The sequence below is a fragment of the Oryx dammah genome, unplaced genomic scaffold (genome assembly GCF_014754425.2).
Source record: "Oryx dammah isolate SB20612 unplaced genomic scaffold, SCBI_Odam_1.1 HiC_scaffold_26, whole genome shotgun sequence".
Classification (NCBI taxonomy): Eukaryota; Metazoa; Chordata; class Mammalia; order Artiodactyla; family Bovidae; genus Oryx; species Oryx dammah.
The window spans coordinates 80,068,993-80,084,930 of record NW_024070210.1 but is presented as its reverse complement, the minus strand read 5'-3'; the positions used below and the strand labels follow the sequence as shown (position 1 = coordinate 80,084,930).

The window sequence follows — 15,938 nt, the reverse complement described above, 5'->3', positions numbered from 1 at the left end:
TGTGCCAGAGCCAACTGTTACTTGTGTCAGAGTTAATCGTTGGTATCTTTCCCAGCCCCATATTAACTGACTTCATGTTGGTAGCTTGAAATTGGCCATGGTCAGAGTATTTACAGAAATTGACAATACAAATCAGTCCTTCCCCCCAAACTGGTTGTTAAAAATCTTTCAGCATACTATTGATGTAGGTGTTAGAAACCAGGAGATTGAGTTCTCCCCCATTGAGATGCTACAGGACATTTGGGCCTGGTTCAAGAGCTTAATCAACACTACATTTTTTTATGGCTGGAATATTGCTGAGGGCTCAGGTTTCTATACCATGGAGAGGCTGATATTGAGATAGGATGAGGAGTGATGAGCTATGATGGATCACTTTAGGTCTCAGTGAGATAAAATGAGAGAGGAGTACTAGAAGAAAGGGCTTCCCTTCCTTGGCTCCTCTAGTTCAGTAGAATATGGTGAGCCTAGGTGGGGTGGAGAAACAAGGGAAGATACCTTGCAGAGACCTGAGGGTCATGGGAGCTGTCGGCGATGGTACTTTGCTGAGGTCCTTCCCCTCCTCCACCACGAGAGGGCGCCCTTGTGCGGTCTTGGGACCAACCTTCCCAGCTCGGCTTGGCGACGCTCTAGTCGCCGTTGGCGGCCACTGAGCTGTGAGAGCAAGGCCTGCCTCCGTGCGCACAGCCTGCGGGCACGGGTCATGGCGCGACTCCCGAAACTCGCAGTCTTCGATCTAGGTGAGGGACCGGATTGGGGAAAGTTTCGTAAGGCACAGTATTTCTCCAAACCCCAGTACCTGCTCTTGTGGCCCTGCGCCCGCGCAGGCTGAGACACCCCCACCTTCTTCCTCTCGCAGATTACACGCTCTGGCCGTTCTGGGTGGACACGCACGTAGACCCCCCGTTCCACAAGAGCAGGTGAGCAGGGCTGGGAGGCCTGGGGCCAGGCGGGGCTCCGCGGGAGCTGAGCGCACTCTCGCCCTCTCCAGTGATGGAACTGTACGAGATAGGCGGGGCCAGAGCATCCAACTGTACCCTGAGGTGCCTGAGGTCCTGGAACGATTGCGGGGCCTGGGAGTGCCCATTGCGGCCGCTTCACGGTAAGAAGAGGGCCTGAGTCGGTCTAATGTTGAGAGATGTGTGCATGAGGAGACTTCCATGTAACCCTTTGGCTGCAAAAATTTAGGCTGTGCAAATTTGCAGGTATTTGTACATTTTCGAACTGTACCCTCGGCTGTGCATTTTGTAATTTAATAAACATTGGCTCAGTGGTACCCGTGTCAGACAGGAAGGATATAGAATTGAAGCTGGACGGAAGATGCTTGCCCATCCCGGACAAACGAGAAGTTGATTTCCCCCTGGTTACACATAACTTCACTTGAAGCCTTGGCCCTCCACTCTCCCCATCTACTATACCTTTTTGCAGGACAGGTGAGGTTGAAGGAGCCAACCGGCTGCTGGAGCTCTTTGACCTTGTCAGATACTTTGTTCATCGGGAAATCTATCCAGGCAGTAAAGTCACACACTTTGAGAGGTACGAAGTGATAAGTCGTGAGGCAGGGAGAGAGAAGACCAGGGAGACTGGAGGGGCTAAGAAGCCAGCGTGCTCACGCCCACCCTGTCTTGCACAGGTTGCAGCGGAAGACTGGAGTTCCTTTCTCCCAGATGATCTTCTTTGATGATGAGAAGAGGAACATCGTCGATGTCAGCAAACTGGGTACTAAGTGGTGAGGCTAGCCATTTGGGGAATGAGGAGAAAGGCTTCCAAAGAGGGAAAGGTTGGGTAGGTATGTACAGGACAGTCTGCATGCAGGTGATGCCCAAAAAGGCGAGAGTCCTAACTGGGAGCCCTGAAGGCCTGATGAAATGTTGCTTCTTTTCTTTCTAGGTGTTACCTGCATTCATGTCCAGCATGGAATGAGCCTTCAAACCCTAACTCAAGGATTAGATGCATTCACAAAGGCCCAAGCTGGACTCTGAGGTCCAGTCATTTGAGGCACAGAACTGAAAGGAAATCAGGAGGGCATTTTCAGGTGCATTTGTAAATTATTAAAGTCTATTTGTGTGCGGCAGAAGAGATCTTACCCTGTGTGGGTTGTTTCTGTTTTCACCTGGGGTGGGCCATCCGGAGGTGCAAAGACCAGAATGTGAGGCACTGGTGCTGCTTTATAAACTTGTGGCAAACCTACTGTGATCTTGTGCTCTCCCCATTCCCACCCCTCTCCCGAGCTCTGTCAAGGGCATAAAAAAACTCTTCCACTGGCCCCAAGTTGTAGGGTGCATTACCCTGCACATTTCCTTCCAGGAAACAAAGAGTTTGTTCGCGGGTTGGAGTGGGGCAGCCTTTTTATACAGCGGGAAATGAAGCGGCCGCTTTGAGAGGAGCGCGTGGGTTTGGGGCTGGTGTGTTGGCTCACGTGATAGCAGTGGTCTCACTGGCGCCTGTTGATGATGTCGCCGCGGTGCCCTAAAGAGGGATTGGCCGAGGCCGGTCTCGGAGTGATGCGTACGGCACCTTCCCTGAGCGAGGCGGAAGCGCACGGGATACCGTGGGGCGGAGGCGGGAGAGACGAGGGTCGCGATGAGTGGGCTTGGCCGGCTGTTCGGGAGGGGTGAGCCCGGGAGAGACTGGTCCCCGGGAGGTGCGGGCCGCAGGAGGCTGGAGGCGGGGAGAGCCGTAGACGCTGTGTGGAAAACCCCTATAGCCCGGCCTTCTCCTGAGCCAGCACCGCCACCTTGAGAGCGTGCGCGGTTCCAGCTGCCTTCCTCGGAGGGAAGAGCCCGAGGCCCCGCAGGGGGCGAGAGTGGAGGGCGTGGCTACTATGCTGGCTCCCACTGTTGAGGCTTTTGGGACGAGTTTCTTGGCAACCAGTCCTTTCCAAAACACTGGTGCTTCCCAAGAAAGCTAGCCCTCTTGAGCTCCTCTGAGGTGGGGGAGACAGGCAAAATCTGGCATTTACAGTGTGGTGTGGCAACTCCGTGATGGAGATTTTCCCGAAAGCCAGGGGCACACAGAAGAATCAGGGTGGCAGATGGTGATCCAGAGTCTAGAAGTATGCCAAGCGGGGGGTGAGGGGTGGGGGGGGGTAGAAGGGTGGTTGAGGTTCTCTAGGAAGAGGTAACTGTGTGCAAAACAAAGGCAGGTAAAAGTGTGGTATATTTAGGGAAAAGTTCTGACCTCTGAGTATGGGTGTGTGTGTGTGTGTGTGTGTGTGAAGGACCCTGTGTATCTTGTTAAAAAACCTTTTTTGGATTTTATTCTGTAGGCAGTGGAGAGTATGGAAGGATCTTAAGCAGGCTCAGGCCTTCAGCTTTTTTTTTTTTTTAATAAGTCTGTTAAAAGTGCAGAAGATAAAGGGAAAAATTGAGATCAGATTTTTTTCTTTAGCCTCCATGCTCTGTTCAATTTGATGCTGTGGAGTCAGGACCTTGAGTATCTTCTAGGATAACAAGTGGAACAGTGATTATAAAATGTTATTGAACTCTGGTGGGGAACGAGATAATGAGGAGGTTATGCATGTGTGGGTGCCGGTGGTACATGGTCTTTGTACCTTCCACTTGCTCAGTTTGCTTTAAACCCAAAACTGTTCTAAAAAAAAAAGTCTGTTTGAAAAAAAAAAAAAAAAAGATTGGAAATGACTTGAAATGTAGCTAGGAATAGCAAAAGGATCCTAGCTTTGGAATTCATGCTGTCACATTTCAGTTCCCTTGCAGTCTCTTATACAGCAGTTGTAATTTTAGATCAAAATGTTAACCTCTTTGTGCCTGTTTTCACATTTGTAAACTGGAGTTGGTACATTTCATTGTAGAAAGTCGTTTGGGGATTAACAACACTATTAAGTGCCTGACACATACCATGCACTCCACAATCAGTGGCTAATATTCTTCCTTCACACAATGTGGGCTGCTCCATTGGATTTCAGGAAAGAAGGAGAAGGGGCCAACCCCTGAAGAGGCAATACAGAAACTGAAGGAGACGGAGAAGATATTGATCAAGAAACAGGAATTTCTGGAGCAGAAGATTGAACAGGAGCTACAAACTGCCAAGAAGCATGGGACCAAGAACAAGAGAGGTAATGGGGGAGGGAAAGGTGCCACCAGGGAGGGCCCAGGGGGAAGCAAGGGCTTCTGGCTCTGATGTTCAGGGTGTGGGCTGGATCAGCTGCCCTACAGGCTTTGCGGAGGAAGAAAAGGTTGGAACAGCAGTTGGCACAAACCGACGGGACATTATCCACCCTGGAGTTTCAGCGTGAGGCCATTGAGAATGCCACGACCAATGCGGAAGTGCTTCGTACCATGGAGCTTGCTGCCCAAGGCTTGAAGAAGGCCTACCAGGACATGTGGGTATGGGGGGAGGGGAGGAGGGGACCCAGGCACTGGGGAGAGTAGCTTGGTTTTGTGCTGTGAATCTTAAAACCTCTCCAGATGTGAACTGAGAGTAGAGACACCTGTGATGGGGAGATCTCTGTCAGCCTTCTTGCTTACTACAAGGTGATCTCTGCTGCCTGGGACATTCTAGGGAGGAAAGATGATTTTCCTTTTTGGCTGTGACAAGCAACTGTGGGATCTTAGTTCCCCAACCAGGGATTGAACCTGGGCCCCCAGCAGTGGAAGTATGGAATCTTAACCACTGAACCACCAGGGAAGTCCCAGTTTTTTCTCATTTTTTAAGACCCTTCAGAGAGAGCAACCAATCTTCCCCATTGTGGCTTCATGTCATTTCTCAGCCCAAGTTTGTCTCTTTATACTTTTCCAGGGGTCTCTTTTACCTGGTAGCCATGGATCTGTCAGCCTGAAGCCACAGGCAGGAGGGACGTCATTCATGTGAGATTAAAAAGTGAAGGGGATTGTCACCTGATTTCTGGGCTGTGTATCTTATTCTCAGGGACATTGACAAGGTGGATGAACTGATGGCTGACATCACAGAACAACAGGAGGTGGCCCAGCAGATCTCAGATGCCATTTCTCGGCCTGTGGGCTTTGGAGATGATGTGGATGAGGTGACTGGGCTAGAGGGGTCAGGGAATGTTGAAGGCACAGGACCAGCCAGAAGGAATGCCCAAGAGAATTGTGGGGCAGGTTTGGGGGGAACTCCAAAAGTATGGTTTTGGGAACAGAATTTTCCTTTGTTCTGAGTGGCCTTGTCCTTCCACATCCAGGATGAGCTGTTGGAGGAGCTAGAGGAGCTGGAGCAGGAGGAATTGGCCCGAGAGTTGTTACACGTGGGTGACGAGGAGGAGGAGCCCCCGGTCGCACTGCCCAGTGTGCCCGCTACACATCTGCCTGCAGAGCCAGGTACCCAGGGCTCCTCTGTCATCTCAAGGACTTGAGAGGGTGGGATAGGCAGGGAGAAAATTACTCCTCATCCATCCTGCCTCAAAGGATCCAGGCAGAGAGGGTTGCTGCTACAGTTGCATAGGTTGTTAACTGCATAAGGGTACCTGGCTGAAGGGGCATGGGGACTGAGATCCAGCCTGTGCTTCACTCCACAAACCATGTATCCTGGTTTAGGGATGCAAATGCTGGGAGAAATGAGCACCTGATTTGCGCAAAGGTGCTATGGGAATTAGCAGCAGCCCAGCAAGTAAGACCATACCCTTAGATTCTTTGCTGGGAGAGAGCATTCAGCAGGTTCCTAATGTTACGGGAGGGGATGGCTGGAAGTTACTGAGACCTTAACAGTTTTCTTTTCTCTGGGTGTCCTTGTCTCCAAAGCTCCCAAAGCGGATGAAGATGAAGCGGCACTAAAGCAGCTGGCCGAGTGGGTGTCCTGATGAGCCTGGGCTTGTCAGCCTGACGTTGCCTCTGTTGCTCTCTTTTCCTTAAGTGCCAAATGCTGAGCTAAAGGAAACAAGGCCTTGTTGGTAGGTCCTGCTGAGGGTGGTGGTATGACCCTACCTGAGAAAAGGGTCTGTGGCCCTCCCTTCCCTGGCTCAACTATGAAGAAGGATTGGTATGGGAAGAGCCACTGGGCTCCCATGGATAGCATTACAGTGCCCTCATTCCCAATAAAACTGGGCGGATGGAACCCTAGTGCTTATGCTGCCTTGTCTACCACTGAAACTCATCTCCTGGTTCCTGGAGCTTTGTTTTAAGAAATGAGTGATAGAGTGAGAAAGGGGAGCTGTAGCGTAGAACAAATGGAGCTTCCAGTACCTTAACCTGGTGTGTTCCAGGCAGGTATTGTTCCATCTCTCAAGCTGGTTTGTCCTAGGGTTGCCTAGTGCTGAAGGTAAGGAAACTGCCATCTAGTATTATCCCAGAATCATGTGGAGCCGCCCCTAAGTCTTCCCTCATCCCTTTTCACCCAATTGTGCCACTGCAAAGAGAGCCGCATGATTTTACTACCCATATTCCTTTTACTAAGCCCGTTCACAGATAGGAGAAATACATAGATAACAGAGCAAATAGGTTTGCTTTCTCCAGAACACACAGTGAATAGGCTTGGTTTGAAACTGTTACTTCCACGTGTAGGAACAATAATGAGGGACCGTAACTACCGGGACTGTTTCAGTGGTGGTTAAGGTGGCATTTGGAGGAGCAAGGAACCAAAATATTGCCCACCTCCTGATACTGGTTTCTAAAAGAATGAACAACGCTGTCCCTTTGGACTATAGACAAACAGAGCAACCAGGGTAGAGCAAGTTCTGCCCCACTACTTGAACATTTGGAGTGCCTGGAGATACACAGCAGCGAGCATGTCCTCAGCCAGAATAGTGAAGCGTCTCCAAAGCAGGTGTTCCTCCCATCACACCCAGCCCACCTTCAGAGCCACAGAAGAGCTACATTGTAAATTACAATCTAGACTTAACTGGTGTTAAGATGACTGGTTACAGGCTCTGGGCAGAAATCTACCTCTGACCCTCAGTACTGGTCCCTGCTAAGAGTCCCCTGAGGAAAGAATGTGACTCCAGCTAATGAAACTAAAACAGAATGAGATTTATTTATTTTTGGTATAAAAGATTTTTATCCCCAGACCCTTCTGCTTTGCTCCTCTTTCAACCCCCCTCCCCCCTCTGCCACTTTCAGGTACTGATTTCCAAGGACTGGTGACGATTAGTGGTGCTGGGGGGCTGGCACATGGCCTCGAGTAGCCTGATCTCATGGGTGGGTTGCTCAGGCTGGAACTTCAGCACCCAGGGATCCTTGATGATGTCCAGGATGGTGGCACGCTTGGTGGCTTGGCGTAGCATCTGGAGGATCAGGTTCTAGGGCAGGGGAGAGAGAGGTCTTGGCTGAGCTGGCCCCCTACTGTGCCACACAGGCAATGAGCAGCTGGACCTAAGGAAGAAGCAGGATAGCCCATCACACCACTTTGGTGAAAGGGAGTATGGCCCTGACTTTACCCTTAAAAGCCTCCTGTCTGCTCAGAAAGCCAATGTCTTGAGGGGAATCCTTGTAGAATCCCCTTATGGCCTAGACATAGAGACTAGAACCTGCTTATCACTCAACCCAGGTGCAAACCCAGGGGTTGGCCCTTTAGGCCCTCCCTGCCATTCCAGGGCAGAGAGTGGGCGTGAGATGGCCCTGGTGGCGGGGAGCCTTCCCCTGGATCGGAAGGTCTAGGTTGGGTATTCCCTCCCTACGGGGCACCCAAGGCTTCAGCCCTCGTAGGGGAGCCAGCACCTTGCACTCCTGGGAGACGGCATGGTTAGGTGGAAAAGTGACCTCCTTCTGAGTCTCTTTCAGCAGCTTCTTGAGATTGGTGTCATCAAAGGGTAGATGGGCGACCACCAGAGTGTAGAGGATGACGCCCATGCTCCAGGTGTCAGACAGGAAGGGGTTGTAGGGCAAGCCTAGCAAGATCTCCGGGCAAGCATAAGCAAAGCTGCCACAGTAGGTCTGGCTGAGGTGGCTGAAGCAATTCACTTGGCGGTAAGAAGGGCTATTCCGCACAGACTGGTTAGAAGGCACCATCTTGGCGAAGCCAAAGTCCGATATCTTCACATTCTCCCGCTTGTCCAGCAGCAGGTTCTCCAACTTTAAGTCCCTACCAGCAGCAGAAAGGCTGGGGGTCAGGAGAGGGCTTAGTATTAGACTGGGAGCTGAAGGGCCAGGGGTCAGAGGCTAGAAATGAGGACAGGCAAAGGGAGAGAGATGCCAATATGAGGACACAGGGCAGAGAGGAAGGAAAGCCAGGGAGTTTTGAGCAGAACCCAAAGGGGAGAGGATGGCTACTAAGGACTACTGGGAGCTTACCATCACTTCATAAAGTGCTCTGCTCACAGTGGGCACTTAGTATATGTTCTTGACGAGACGATTAAAGTGGATGAATGGGCCTAGATACTCAGGAGGGAGATCAAGGAGGGGAGGGTGAGGGAAAGGGGGCAGAAAGTAGGAGACGTGCATAAAACCCCCTGGAGCCCAAAGGCCCCAGTCTGAGTGGCAGCGCCCTCACCGGTGCACGATGCCTTTGCTGTGCAGGTAGGCGATGCCCAGGGTCAGCTGGGAGAACCACTTTCCAGCAAGGGGCTCAGAGCAGGCCCCGTAGCGCTGGATCCACTCAAGAACGTCACCACCCTGAGCCAGCTCCAGAATGATGTAGACCCGGGACGTGGTCTCGATGGCCTGATAGAAGTTGATGAGATACTTGTGCCGCAGGACCTTCATCACCTGGCTCCAGAAGAGGGACCCATCAAACCCAGGCAGGGAACTGTGCTCCAGCCCTCCTCCTCTCCCACTGCGGCTTTTTTAGAACTCTGCAACAGAATCAAACCCCAGAGGGCTGGTGGCCTATGGACAAACCCTACGTTTTGTACTCTTACTTTTGGAGGGTCTGCAGGTGAGGTGGAAAGAAACTTAAATTTTCCTAGCTGCCTAGTGAGTCATTCACTTGTGGTTTACTGGTTTCTGGCTCCACCCGCTCCTAACCGTACCCTTTTTGAGAACCATGAAGTATCTTGGTATCAGTGCCCCCTTCTAGACCCCTTTCCAACCTGTATCTCACGGGGCAGGAACTTGTTAAGATAGTCCTCAGAGGCCTTCTTCTTTGAGATGATCTTGACAGCCACCATGACCTTCTGCTTTGTGTAGTAAGCCTCATACACTGTCCCATAGGAGCCATTGCCAATGACTTTGCCCACTTCATAACCATACTCCTCCATGACAGAGCGGTAGGCCGAGGTGGGTGGTGCTTCCACGTCTCCCTTCCCCATGGTGTTGGGCTTGTTGAGTGCAGGGAGCTTTGCTACTTAAAAGCCTCCTGTCTGCCTAGAAAGCCAACACCTTAAGCTGCTGTAGGCTAGGGTACCAAAGTGAAGTTAAAGTCTCCAAAAGCTTGCCTGTGCAGTCACACAAGTCTGGGATGCTGGGCTCAGCTCTCCACTAGGAACTTGGAAGGGGAAGAAGGGAGAAGCAGTTATTTTTGTCTACACTGGCTGTTGTTACTTCTTTCTCCTCTTGGTTACGGAATTCCCCAAGGTCCCACGTTCTGCACACATCATAATTCACCTTCTATCCACCACTGGCCACAAGGCTTGAGAGGAAATGCAGTTTCATTGCTGGAAATTATCCCTTTGTAATCTGGTGAGACTCATTTCATGGATCTGGTCCTTTCAACCAGTCATGTTTATTGAGTTCCTGCTATGTGCCAGGCAGTGTGTGGCATCCTGGAACAAAATTACCAGTCAGACCAATAGAGACCCTATGCTACTAGTGTTTACAATCCAGCATGAGAAACACCTGAGTGTGAGAATATCACAGAGAATGGTAAGGTATTGTAGAAGCATGTTCTAAGGAATCTAAAATATTATTTTTGTGGAGGTGGCTTTTTTAACAGATTGAGCTGGACTCACTTGGGTAGTTCTTCTGGTGACATCATCTCAGCTAGGCTGGTTTGTTTCTGCATAAGTGAAGTGAACTGAAAGTCGCTCAGTCGTGCCCTACTCTTTGTGACCCCATGGACTATACAGTCCATGGAATTCTCCAGGCCAGGATACTGGAGTGGGTAGCCTGTCCCTTCAGGGGATCTTCCCAACCCAAACCCAGGTCTCCCACATTGCAGGTGGATTCTTTTACCAGCCGAGCCACGAGGGAAGCCCAAGAATACTGGAGTGGGTAGCCTATCCCTTCTCCAGGGATCTCCCCGACCCAGGAATTGAATTGGGGTCTCCTGCATTGCCGGCGGATTCTTTACCAGCTGAGCTATGCATATCATGTCATTATTCAGTAGACTAGCTCAAGTTGCCTCACATAGTTTGCACTGAATTCCAAGTTAAAAAAAAGAAAAATCAGAAGCTGCATGACCAATTGAGGCCTAGGCGCCAAAATAAAAAAAAATCACTTCCGTACTTCTATATGAATAAAGACAGGTACAAGGATCACTCGGATGTATGGGGTGAGGCTGGAGATGCCTCTTAACCTTGAAATGCACACTTATCTTGCCTTCCATGATCCTGGACTCCAGTTTTCCTTACATCCAGCCAGCCATTCCCCAGGATTCACTGGAGCCTCTCCCACCATCCATCCCTGTAACAGAACCTTATTTCTCCCTCTATTCCTAATAGAAATGTTCAAGCCTTATTTCCTCTGACCTTTACATCCTTCCTAAGGATCTCATCAAGACCCCTCATTTCTTCACTGATGACTCCAGCAAGCCTTCTGCTCCTCTCCCCTCGTTGTGCTCACCCTGAAATCCAGGGAATAAATCTGATTTTGTTCCCACAATTCAGTGCCTCCCCATTCTCCTTAGGATCAACTCGAAATTCTTTTATGTGACTTCAAATTTGACCCCACTTACCTCTCGTTTTCTGTTGTAACATACATGCAATGCTCCAGCCAAACAACTGCTTCTCCTTGGTTGTTCCCTCTGTTCTGGCAGACTGTGACTCTCTTCAGGGCTTAGCCGATGTGCTGTTTTAAGGAAGCCTTTACTGACTGCTCAGGTCCAAATCAGATGTCCCTCCCTCCTGAGTGCTCCCACGGCTCCAATACTTTCTCTAATGTAGTGCCTGTTATTTTTCTTGCTTGCATCTCCCGCTAGGCTGTAAGGAAGGTCAGCTGATGAGAGAAGGGGTATGAAGTCAAAGATCTGAGAAGAAAGGCTTGTGGAGAATGGGAGAGAGCTGACTGGGAAAATGAACACCGGGCAGCACTGACGGTCCCACTGGGATCGGAAAACCCAGCTTATGGACACAATCCTAACACAGTGTAGTGTTGATTCTTTTAGCATCCTGGATATTGGTGCTTGAACATTAACAGACAAACTGACCCAAGATTAAGATTTCACTTGCAGCTGCAGTGAAAGGATAATGGGAGATAATCAAGAACTCAGGCAAGAAGGTGACTAAAGACCCAAGTTGTGTGGGTTAGGAAAACAAGCGAGTAAAAGGTCAAAGGGCAGGGGGAGGGGTTGCAGGTCTCTGTGAAATGAAACGAGTCTGGTGGGAAAGATAGAGGAAGAGAGGTTATCTGGGTTTAAGATGGTGGGGCGGGGGGATGGCACACAAGGAATAACACACACAAGGGAAGAATCGAATTTCTTTTATCTTCCATCCTCCAAAACAAAACTTTCAACAGATTATGCCATAGGCTACTGGTAAATTCTCGTTTATTGACAATCCTGCTGGCAGGGTGGCTGAAAGTCCTGTTGGAGTTAGATCTACATCCTTAGTCTATCAACATGAGCAGCTGTCCAGGACACACCACGGTAAGGAGGCTCACCCAGCCCCGCCAGTCTTCCGCTCCCCTGGACAGGCAGCTTGGTGGCACCTCTGCTATTATCATGTACAGCAGGTAAATCAGTTAATGCAAGGAATGTGTATTAAGCTGCCTCAGGCGCTCAGTCACGTCTGACTCTCTGCTACCCCATGACTGCAGCACTCCAGGCTTCCCTGTCCATCACCAACTCCCAGAGCTTGCTCAAACTCATGTGCATTGAGTCGGTGATGCCATCCAACCATCTCATCCTCTGTCGTCCCCTTCTCCTCCCACCTTCAATCTTTCCGAGCATCAGGGTCTCTTCTAATGAGTCAGCTTTTCACATCAGGTGGCCAAAGAATTGGAGCTTCAGCTTCAGCATCAGTCCTTCCAAAGAATATTCAGGACGGATTTCCTTTAGGATTCATTGGTTTGATCTCCTTGCTGTCTGAGGGACTCTCAAGAGTCTTCTCCAACACCACAGTTCAAAAGAATCTATTCTTGGTGCTCAGCTTTCTTTATGGTCCAACTCTCACATCCATACATGACTACTGGAAAACCACAGCTTTGACTAGATGGACCTTTGTTGGCAAAGTAATGCCTCTGCTTTTTAATAGGCTATCTAGGTTTGTCATAGCTTTTCTTCCAAGGAGCAAGCATCTTTTAATTTCATGGCTGCAGTCACCGTCTGTAGTGATTTGGGAGCCCAAGATAATAAAGTCTGTCACTGTTTCCATTAAGTTGCCTACTGTATACAAAAACACTGCTAGGTTGTGCTTGCTAAGGATTTATCCTTTGCTAAGGATACCAAAATGGATAAATTATAATCCCCCTGTGAGGAGTTAGCAATTAGTAAGGGAGACCGACAGATAAAAAGTTAACAAAATAGTACAGTGAGATAAAGTTCTATAAACAAAGTCTGAAAGGAGATGCAAGAAGGTGGCATTTGTACTGTTCAAAAGAAAGTTAAGCAGGGAATGGTGGATTGAACAGTATAGGCAGAAGGAACTATATGAAGCTTGCAGGCCTGAGAAAATAAGACATTCAAGATTTCAATTTAAATACAGGATAAGGTTCCAGAGGGGAATGTACCTGGAGAAGTAATTTAGATCCAGGTCTGAGAGGCCTAATATGCCACGTGTTTTGTTGTTGTTTTTTTTTTTTTTTTTTGCTCTGTCCTATGTACTTATGGTTAAGTTTTGGTATGCATCAAAATCAGAGCTTGTTAAAAAATACTGATGCCCAGTAATGTCCTCCCCAAGATCCTGATTTGGGAGGGGACCCAGGTATCTCTGTTTATAAGTTTCTAGCTGAACCTGATGCATAGAGATTTAAGAACCGTTGTTGCAAACTAGTGAATTTACTTTTTTTTTGGTCACACTTCTAGGCATGTGGGATCCTAGTTCCCCAACCATGTTCCGGGCATTGGAAGCAAGGAGTCTCAACCACTGGACTGCCAAGGAAGTCCTAAACTAGTGAACTTAACAAAAATAAGCAGACTCACAGATTAAAAAAACAAACTAGTGGTTACCAGTGAGGAGGGAGAGAGGGACAATATAGGGGTGGGGGAAGGGGAGACACAAATTACTGCGTGTAAGATGCACTCAAGGATGTACAACATGGGGAATACAGACAATATTCTGTAATAACTAAATGGAAAGCTTTAAAAATCATATTAATTTTTTTTTTAAAAGAATCACTGTTGCCGGAAATAGGACATCTTTAAGATTAAAAAAAGAAAAAAAACTTGCAGCAACAGTGTGGAAAATAGATACAAGGGGAGAGATGACCAAGAGAGAAGCAAGGTGGCTGTCAACTTAGTTGAGGGGATAGGGCCAGCACCAAGGCAGGACAGAAAGCAATTTGGAAGATACTCGAGAGAAAAGCAGAGGAATCCTGGTGGCACTGATCTTATTGGGGGGGAGGAGGGAGTGACTGTTAACTGTGAAAGAGGCCCAGGTTTAGAGACCAGGGGGTTGTCACGTAAAAGATTATTCCAAAGCCACTCTAAGTTACTTTTCTTTTCTTTTTTTTTTTTTTTAAGTTACTTTTCTAATTACAAAACTCACTGTCTAAAAATCTCAGCCCCTACATCCTGGAACCTCACCTCCTCCTGCAGGGAGGGAGGAAGTAAATGAAGGACTTCTCAAGCCAGAAGTCACTTAACACTTTCCACTTTCTTTACTCGAGTAAAAGGAACCTTAAGTTGTTCCCAAGTGGCCAAAAATAGTCACCGACCCTAGGTCCGATCTCCATAGTAACTTCCCTAATAACAGATCCCTTGACAGAATAAACTTTTCTAGAATAATCTGCAATACAAAATTAAAAGATGCTCAAACACATACCAAGAACTTCCAGATGTTCAAGCTGAATTTAGAAAAGGCAGAGGAACCAGAGATCAAATTGCCAACATCTGCTGGATCATAGAAAAAGCAAGAGAATTCCAGAAGAACATCTACTTCTTGCTTCATTGACTACTCTAAAGCCTTTGACTGTGTGGATCACAACACACTGTGGAAAATTCTTCAAGAGATGGGAATACCAGACCACCTTACCTGCCTCCTGAGAAGACTGTATGTAGGTCAGAAGCAACAGTTAGAATTGGACATGGAACAACAAACTGGTTCCAAACTGGGAAAGGAGTACATCAAGACTGTATATTGTCACCCTGCTTATTTACCTTATATGCAGAGTACTTCATGCGAAATGCCGGGCTGGATGAAACTCAAGCTGGAATCAAGATTGTCGGGAGAAATATCAATAACCTCAGATATGTAGATGACACCACCCTTATGGCAGAAAGCGAAAAGGAACTAAAGAGCCTCTTGATGAAGGTGAAAGAAGAGAATGAAAAAGCTGGCTTAAAACTCAACATTCAAAAAACTAAGATCTTGGCATCCAGTCCCATCACTTCATGGCAAATAGATGGGGAAACAATGGAACAGTGACAGACTTTATTTTCTTGGGCTCCAAAATCACTGCAGATTGTGTCTGCAGCCATGAAATTAAAAGATGCTGCTCCTTGGAAGAAAAGTTATGACCAACCTAGATAGCATATTCAAAAGCAGAGACATTAGTTTGCCAACAAAGGCCCGTCTAGTCAAAGCTATGGTTTTTCTAGTAGTCATGTATGGATGTGAGAGTTGGACATAAAGAAGGCTGAGCGCCGAAGAATTGATGCTTTTGAACTGTGGTGTTGGAGAAGACTCTTCAGAGTCCCTTGGATTGCAAGGAGATCAAACCAGTCAATCCTGAGGGATATCAATCCTGATACCTCATTGGAAGGACTGATGCTGAAGCTGAAGCTCCAGTACTTTGGCCACTTGATGAGAAGGGCTGACTGATGCTGGGAAAGACTGAAGGCAGGAGGAGAAGGGGCCGACAGAGGATGAGATGGTTGGATGGCATCACTGACTCAATGGACATGAGTTTGAGTAAGCTGCGGTAGACGGTTAAGGACAGGGAAGCCTAGTGTGCTGCAGTCCATGGGTTCGCAAAGAGTCATACACGACTGAGCGACTAAACTACAACACACACATACACACAGGTAAATAAAAATAAAAACAGCGATCAAAGCATGTTAAGATGCTTTACCTGCAATTAATAATAAGCGTCAGGCTGCCCAACTCACGGGGTAAAAAACCCGATCTCTTTGCCCGCCTCTGCACCAGACCTGGCCCAGGCCTGCCTATCGTCGGACACAGGACGGTCACTATACAGTCAAGGAGGCCTCCAGTACAGCCTCGGGAAGATACTTTTATTTACGTATTTGGTTTTTGGCAAGAGACCATTTATGACTGTTGGCAGAGCAGCCGTGAGGTGAGATCCGACTCTAGGGCCGTTGTACGGGCTGTGTCCTCGCTGTCCTAGCACAGCAACGCCCAAAGCCTCATCCTCGTCCTCGGTGGGAACCTTGAACCGCCTCTCGGGACTCGGCCTGAGCACTCGGCGGCAAGTCCCGTTGGTTCAGCCGGCAAACGCTTCGGGCATCCACTAGGCGTGGGCTAGCTGCCCCCGGGATCCGGACGGTCACTCGGTGCGCGCGGCGGGCACTGCTCTTAGGCGTCCAACCCCAAAATTCCTGAGGAGAGGGGACTGGACTGTCGGCGATTCTTATCCAAAAAAAGGTGTTTGTGTCCTCGTAGCGAGGTCTCAACCGCAACCCCTCCGCGGGAAACAGGACAGCGCAGCAGCGGCTTCAGCCGGGGGGCGTGGCTCGCTCCAAGCTCCAGCAAAGGAGTTTTCCGTGGGGCTGAGGTCCCCGCGGGCGAAGGCGGAAAGGGTAAGATTGACGTGTCCCGA

General features: G+C 48.9%; 3 protein-coding genes across 7 annotated transcripts; 2 read left to right on the top strand and 1 right to left on the bottom strand.

The window, feature by feature from the left end:
- The first annotated feature begins 599 nt into the window (after window positions 1-599).
- On the top strand, window positions 600-6,027 carry LOC120853473 (magnesium-dependent phosphatase 1). 3 transcript variants are annotated; one of them, XR_005718784.1, is made up of 11 exons: window positions 600-737; window positions 857-917; window positions 989-1,099; window positions 1,426-1,533; window positions 1,631-1,716; window positions 1,888-2,032; window positions 3,923-4,072; window positions 4,162-4,339; window positions 4,885-4,999; window positions 5,159-5,294; window positions 5,715-6,027. XR_005718784.1 is itself a non-coding variant. In XM_040227344.1 (6 exons), the coding sequence occupies exons 1-6, from the start codon at window positions 701-703 to the stop codon at window positions 1,977-1,979; spliced, it is 495 nt and encodes a 164-aa protein (XP_040083278.1). In that variant the 5' UTR covers window positions 600-700; the 3' UTR covers window positions 1,980-2,033. The 3 variants fall into 3 exon arrangements, 1 of the variants encoding a protein (XP_040083278.1); XR_005718783.1 differs by having other exon boundaries at window positions 605-737; window positions 1,631-1,726; XM_040227344.1 differs by lacking the exons at window positions 3,923-4,072; window positions 4,162-4,339; window positions 4,885-4,999; window positions 5,159-5,294; window positions 5,715-6,027 and having other exon boundaries at window positions 1,888-2,033.
- CHMP4A (charged multivesicular body protein 4A) lies at window positions 2,071-6,037 on the top strand. The gene is made up of 6 exons (XM_040227343.1): window positions 2,071-2,611; window positions 3,923-4,072; window positions 4,162-4,339; window positions 4,885-4,999; window positions 5,159-5,294; window positions 5,715-6,037. The coding sequence occupies exons 1-6, from the start codon at window positions 2,581-2,583 to the stop codon at window positions 5,771-5,773; spliced, it is 669 nt and encodes a 222-aa protein (XP_040083277.1). The 5' UTR covers window positions 2,071-2,580; the 3' UTR covers window positions 5,774-6,037.
- A 904-nt stretch (window positions 6,038-6,941) lies between these two features.
- TSSK4 (testis specific serine kinase 4) lies at window positions 6,942-15,924 on the bottom strand. 3 transcript variants are annotated; one of them, XM_040227340.1, is made up of 5 exons: window positions 15,231-15,924; window positions 10,532-10,997; window positions 8,398-8,612; window positions 7,626-8,007; window positions 6,942-7,207 (listed from the first exon to the last, which is right to left on the bottom strand). In XM_040227340.1, the coding sequence occupies exons 2-5, from the start codon at window positions 10,568-10,570 to the stop codon at window positions 7,025-7,027; spliced, it is 819 nt and encodes a 272-aa protein (XP_040083274.1). In that variant the 5' UTR covers window positions 10,571-10,997; window positions 15,231-15,924; the 3' UTR covers window positions 6,942-7,024. The 3 variants fall into 3 exon arrangements, with proteins under 3 accessions (XP_040083274.1, XP_040083275.1, XP_040083276.1); XM_040227341.1 differs by lacking the exon at window positions 15,231-15,924 and having other exon boundaries at window positions 10,532-11,886; XM_040227342.1 differs by lacking the exons at window positions 10,532-10,997; window positions 15,231-15,924 and adding an exon at window positions 8,936-9,914.
- Window positions 15,925-15,938: the final 14 nt, after the last annotated feature.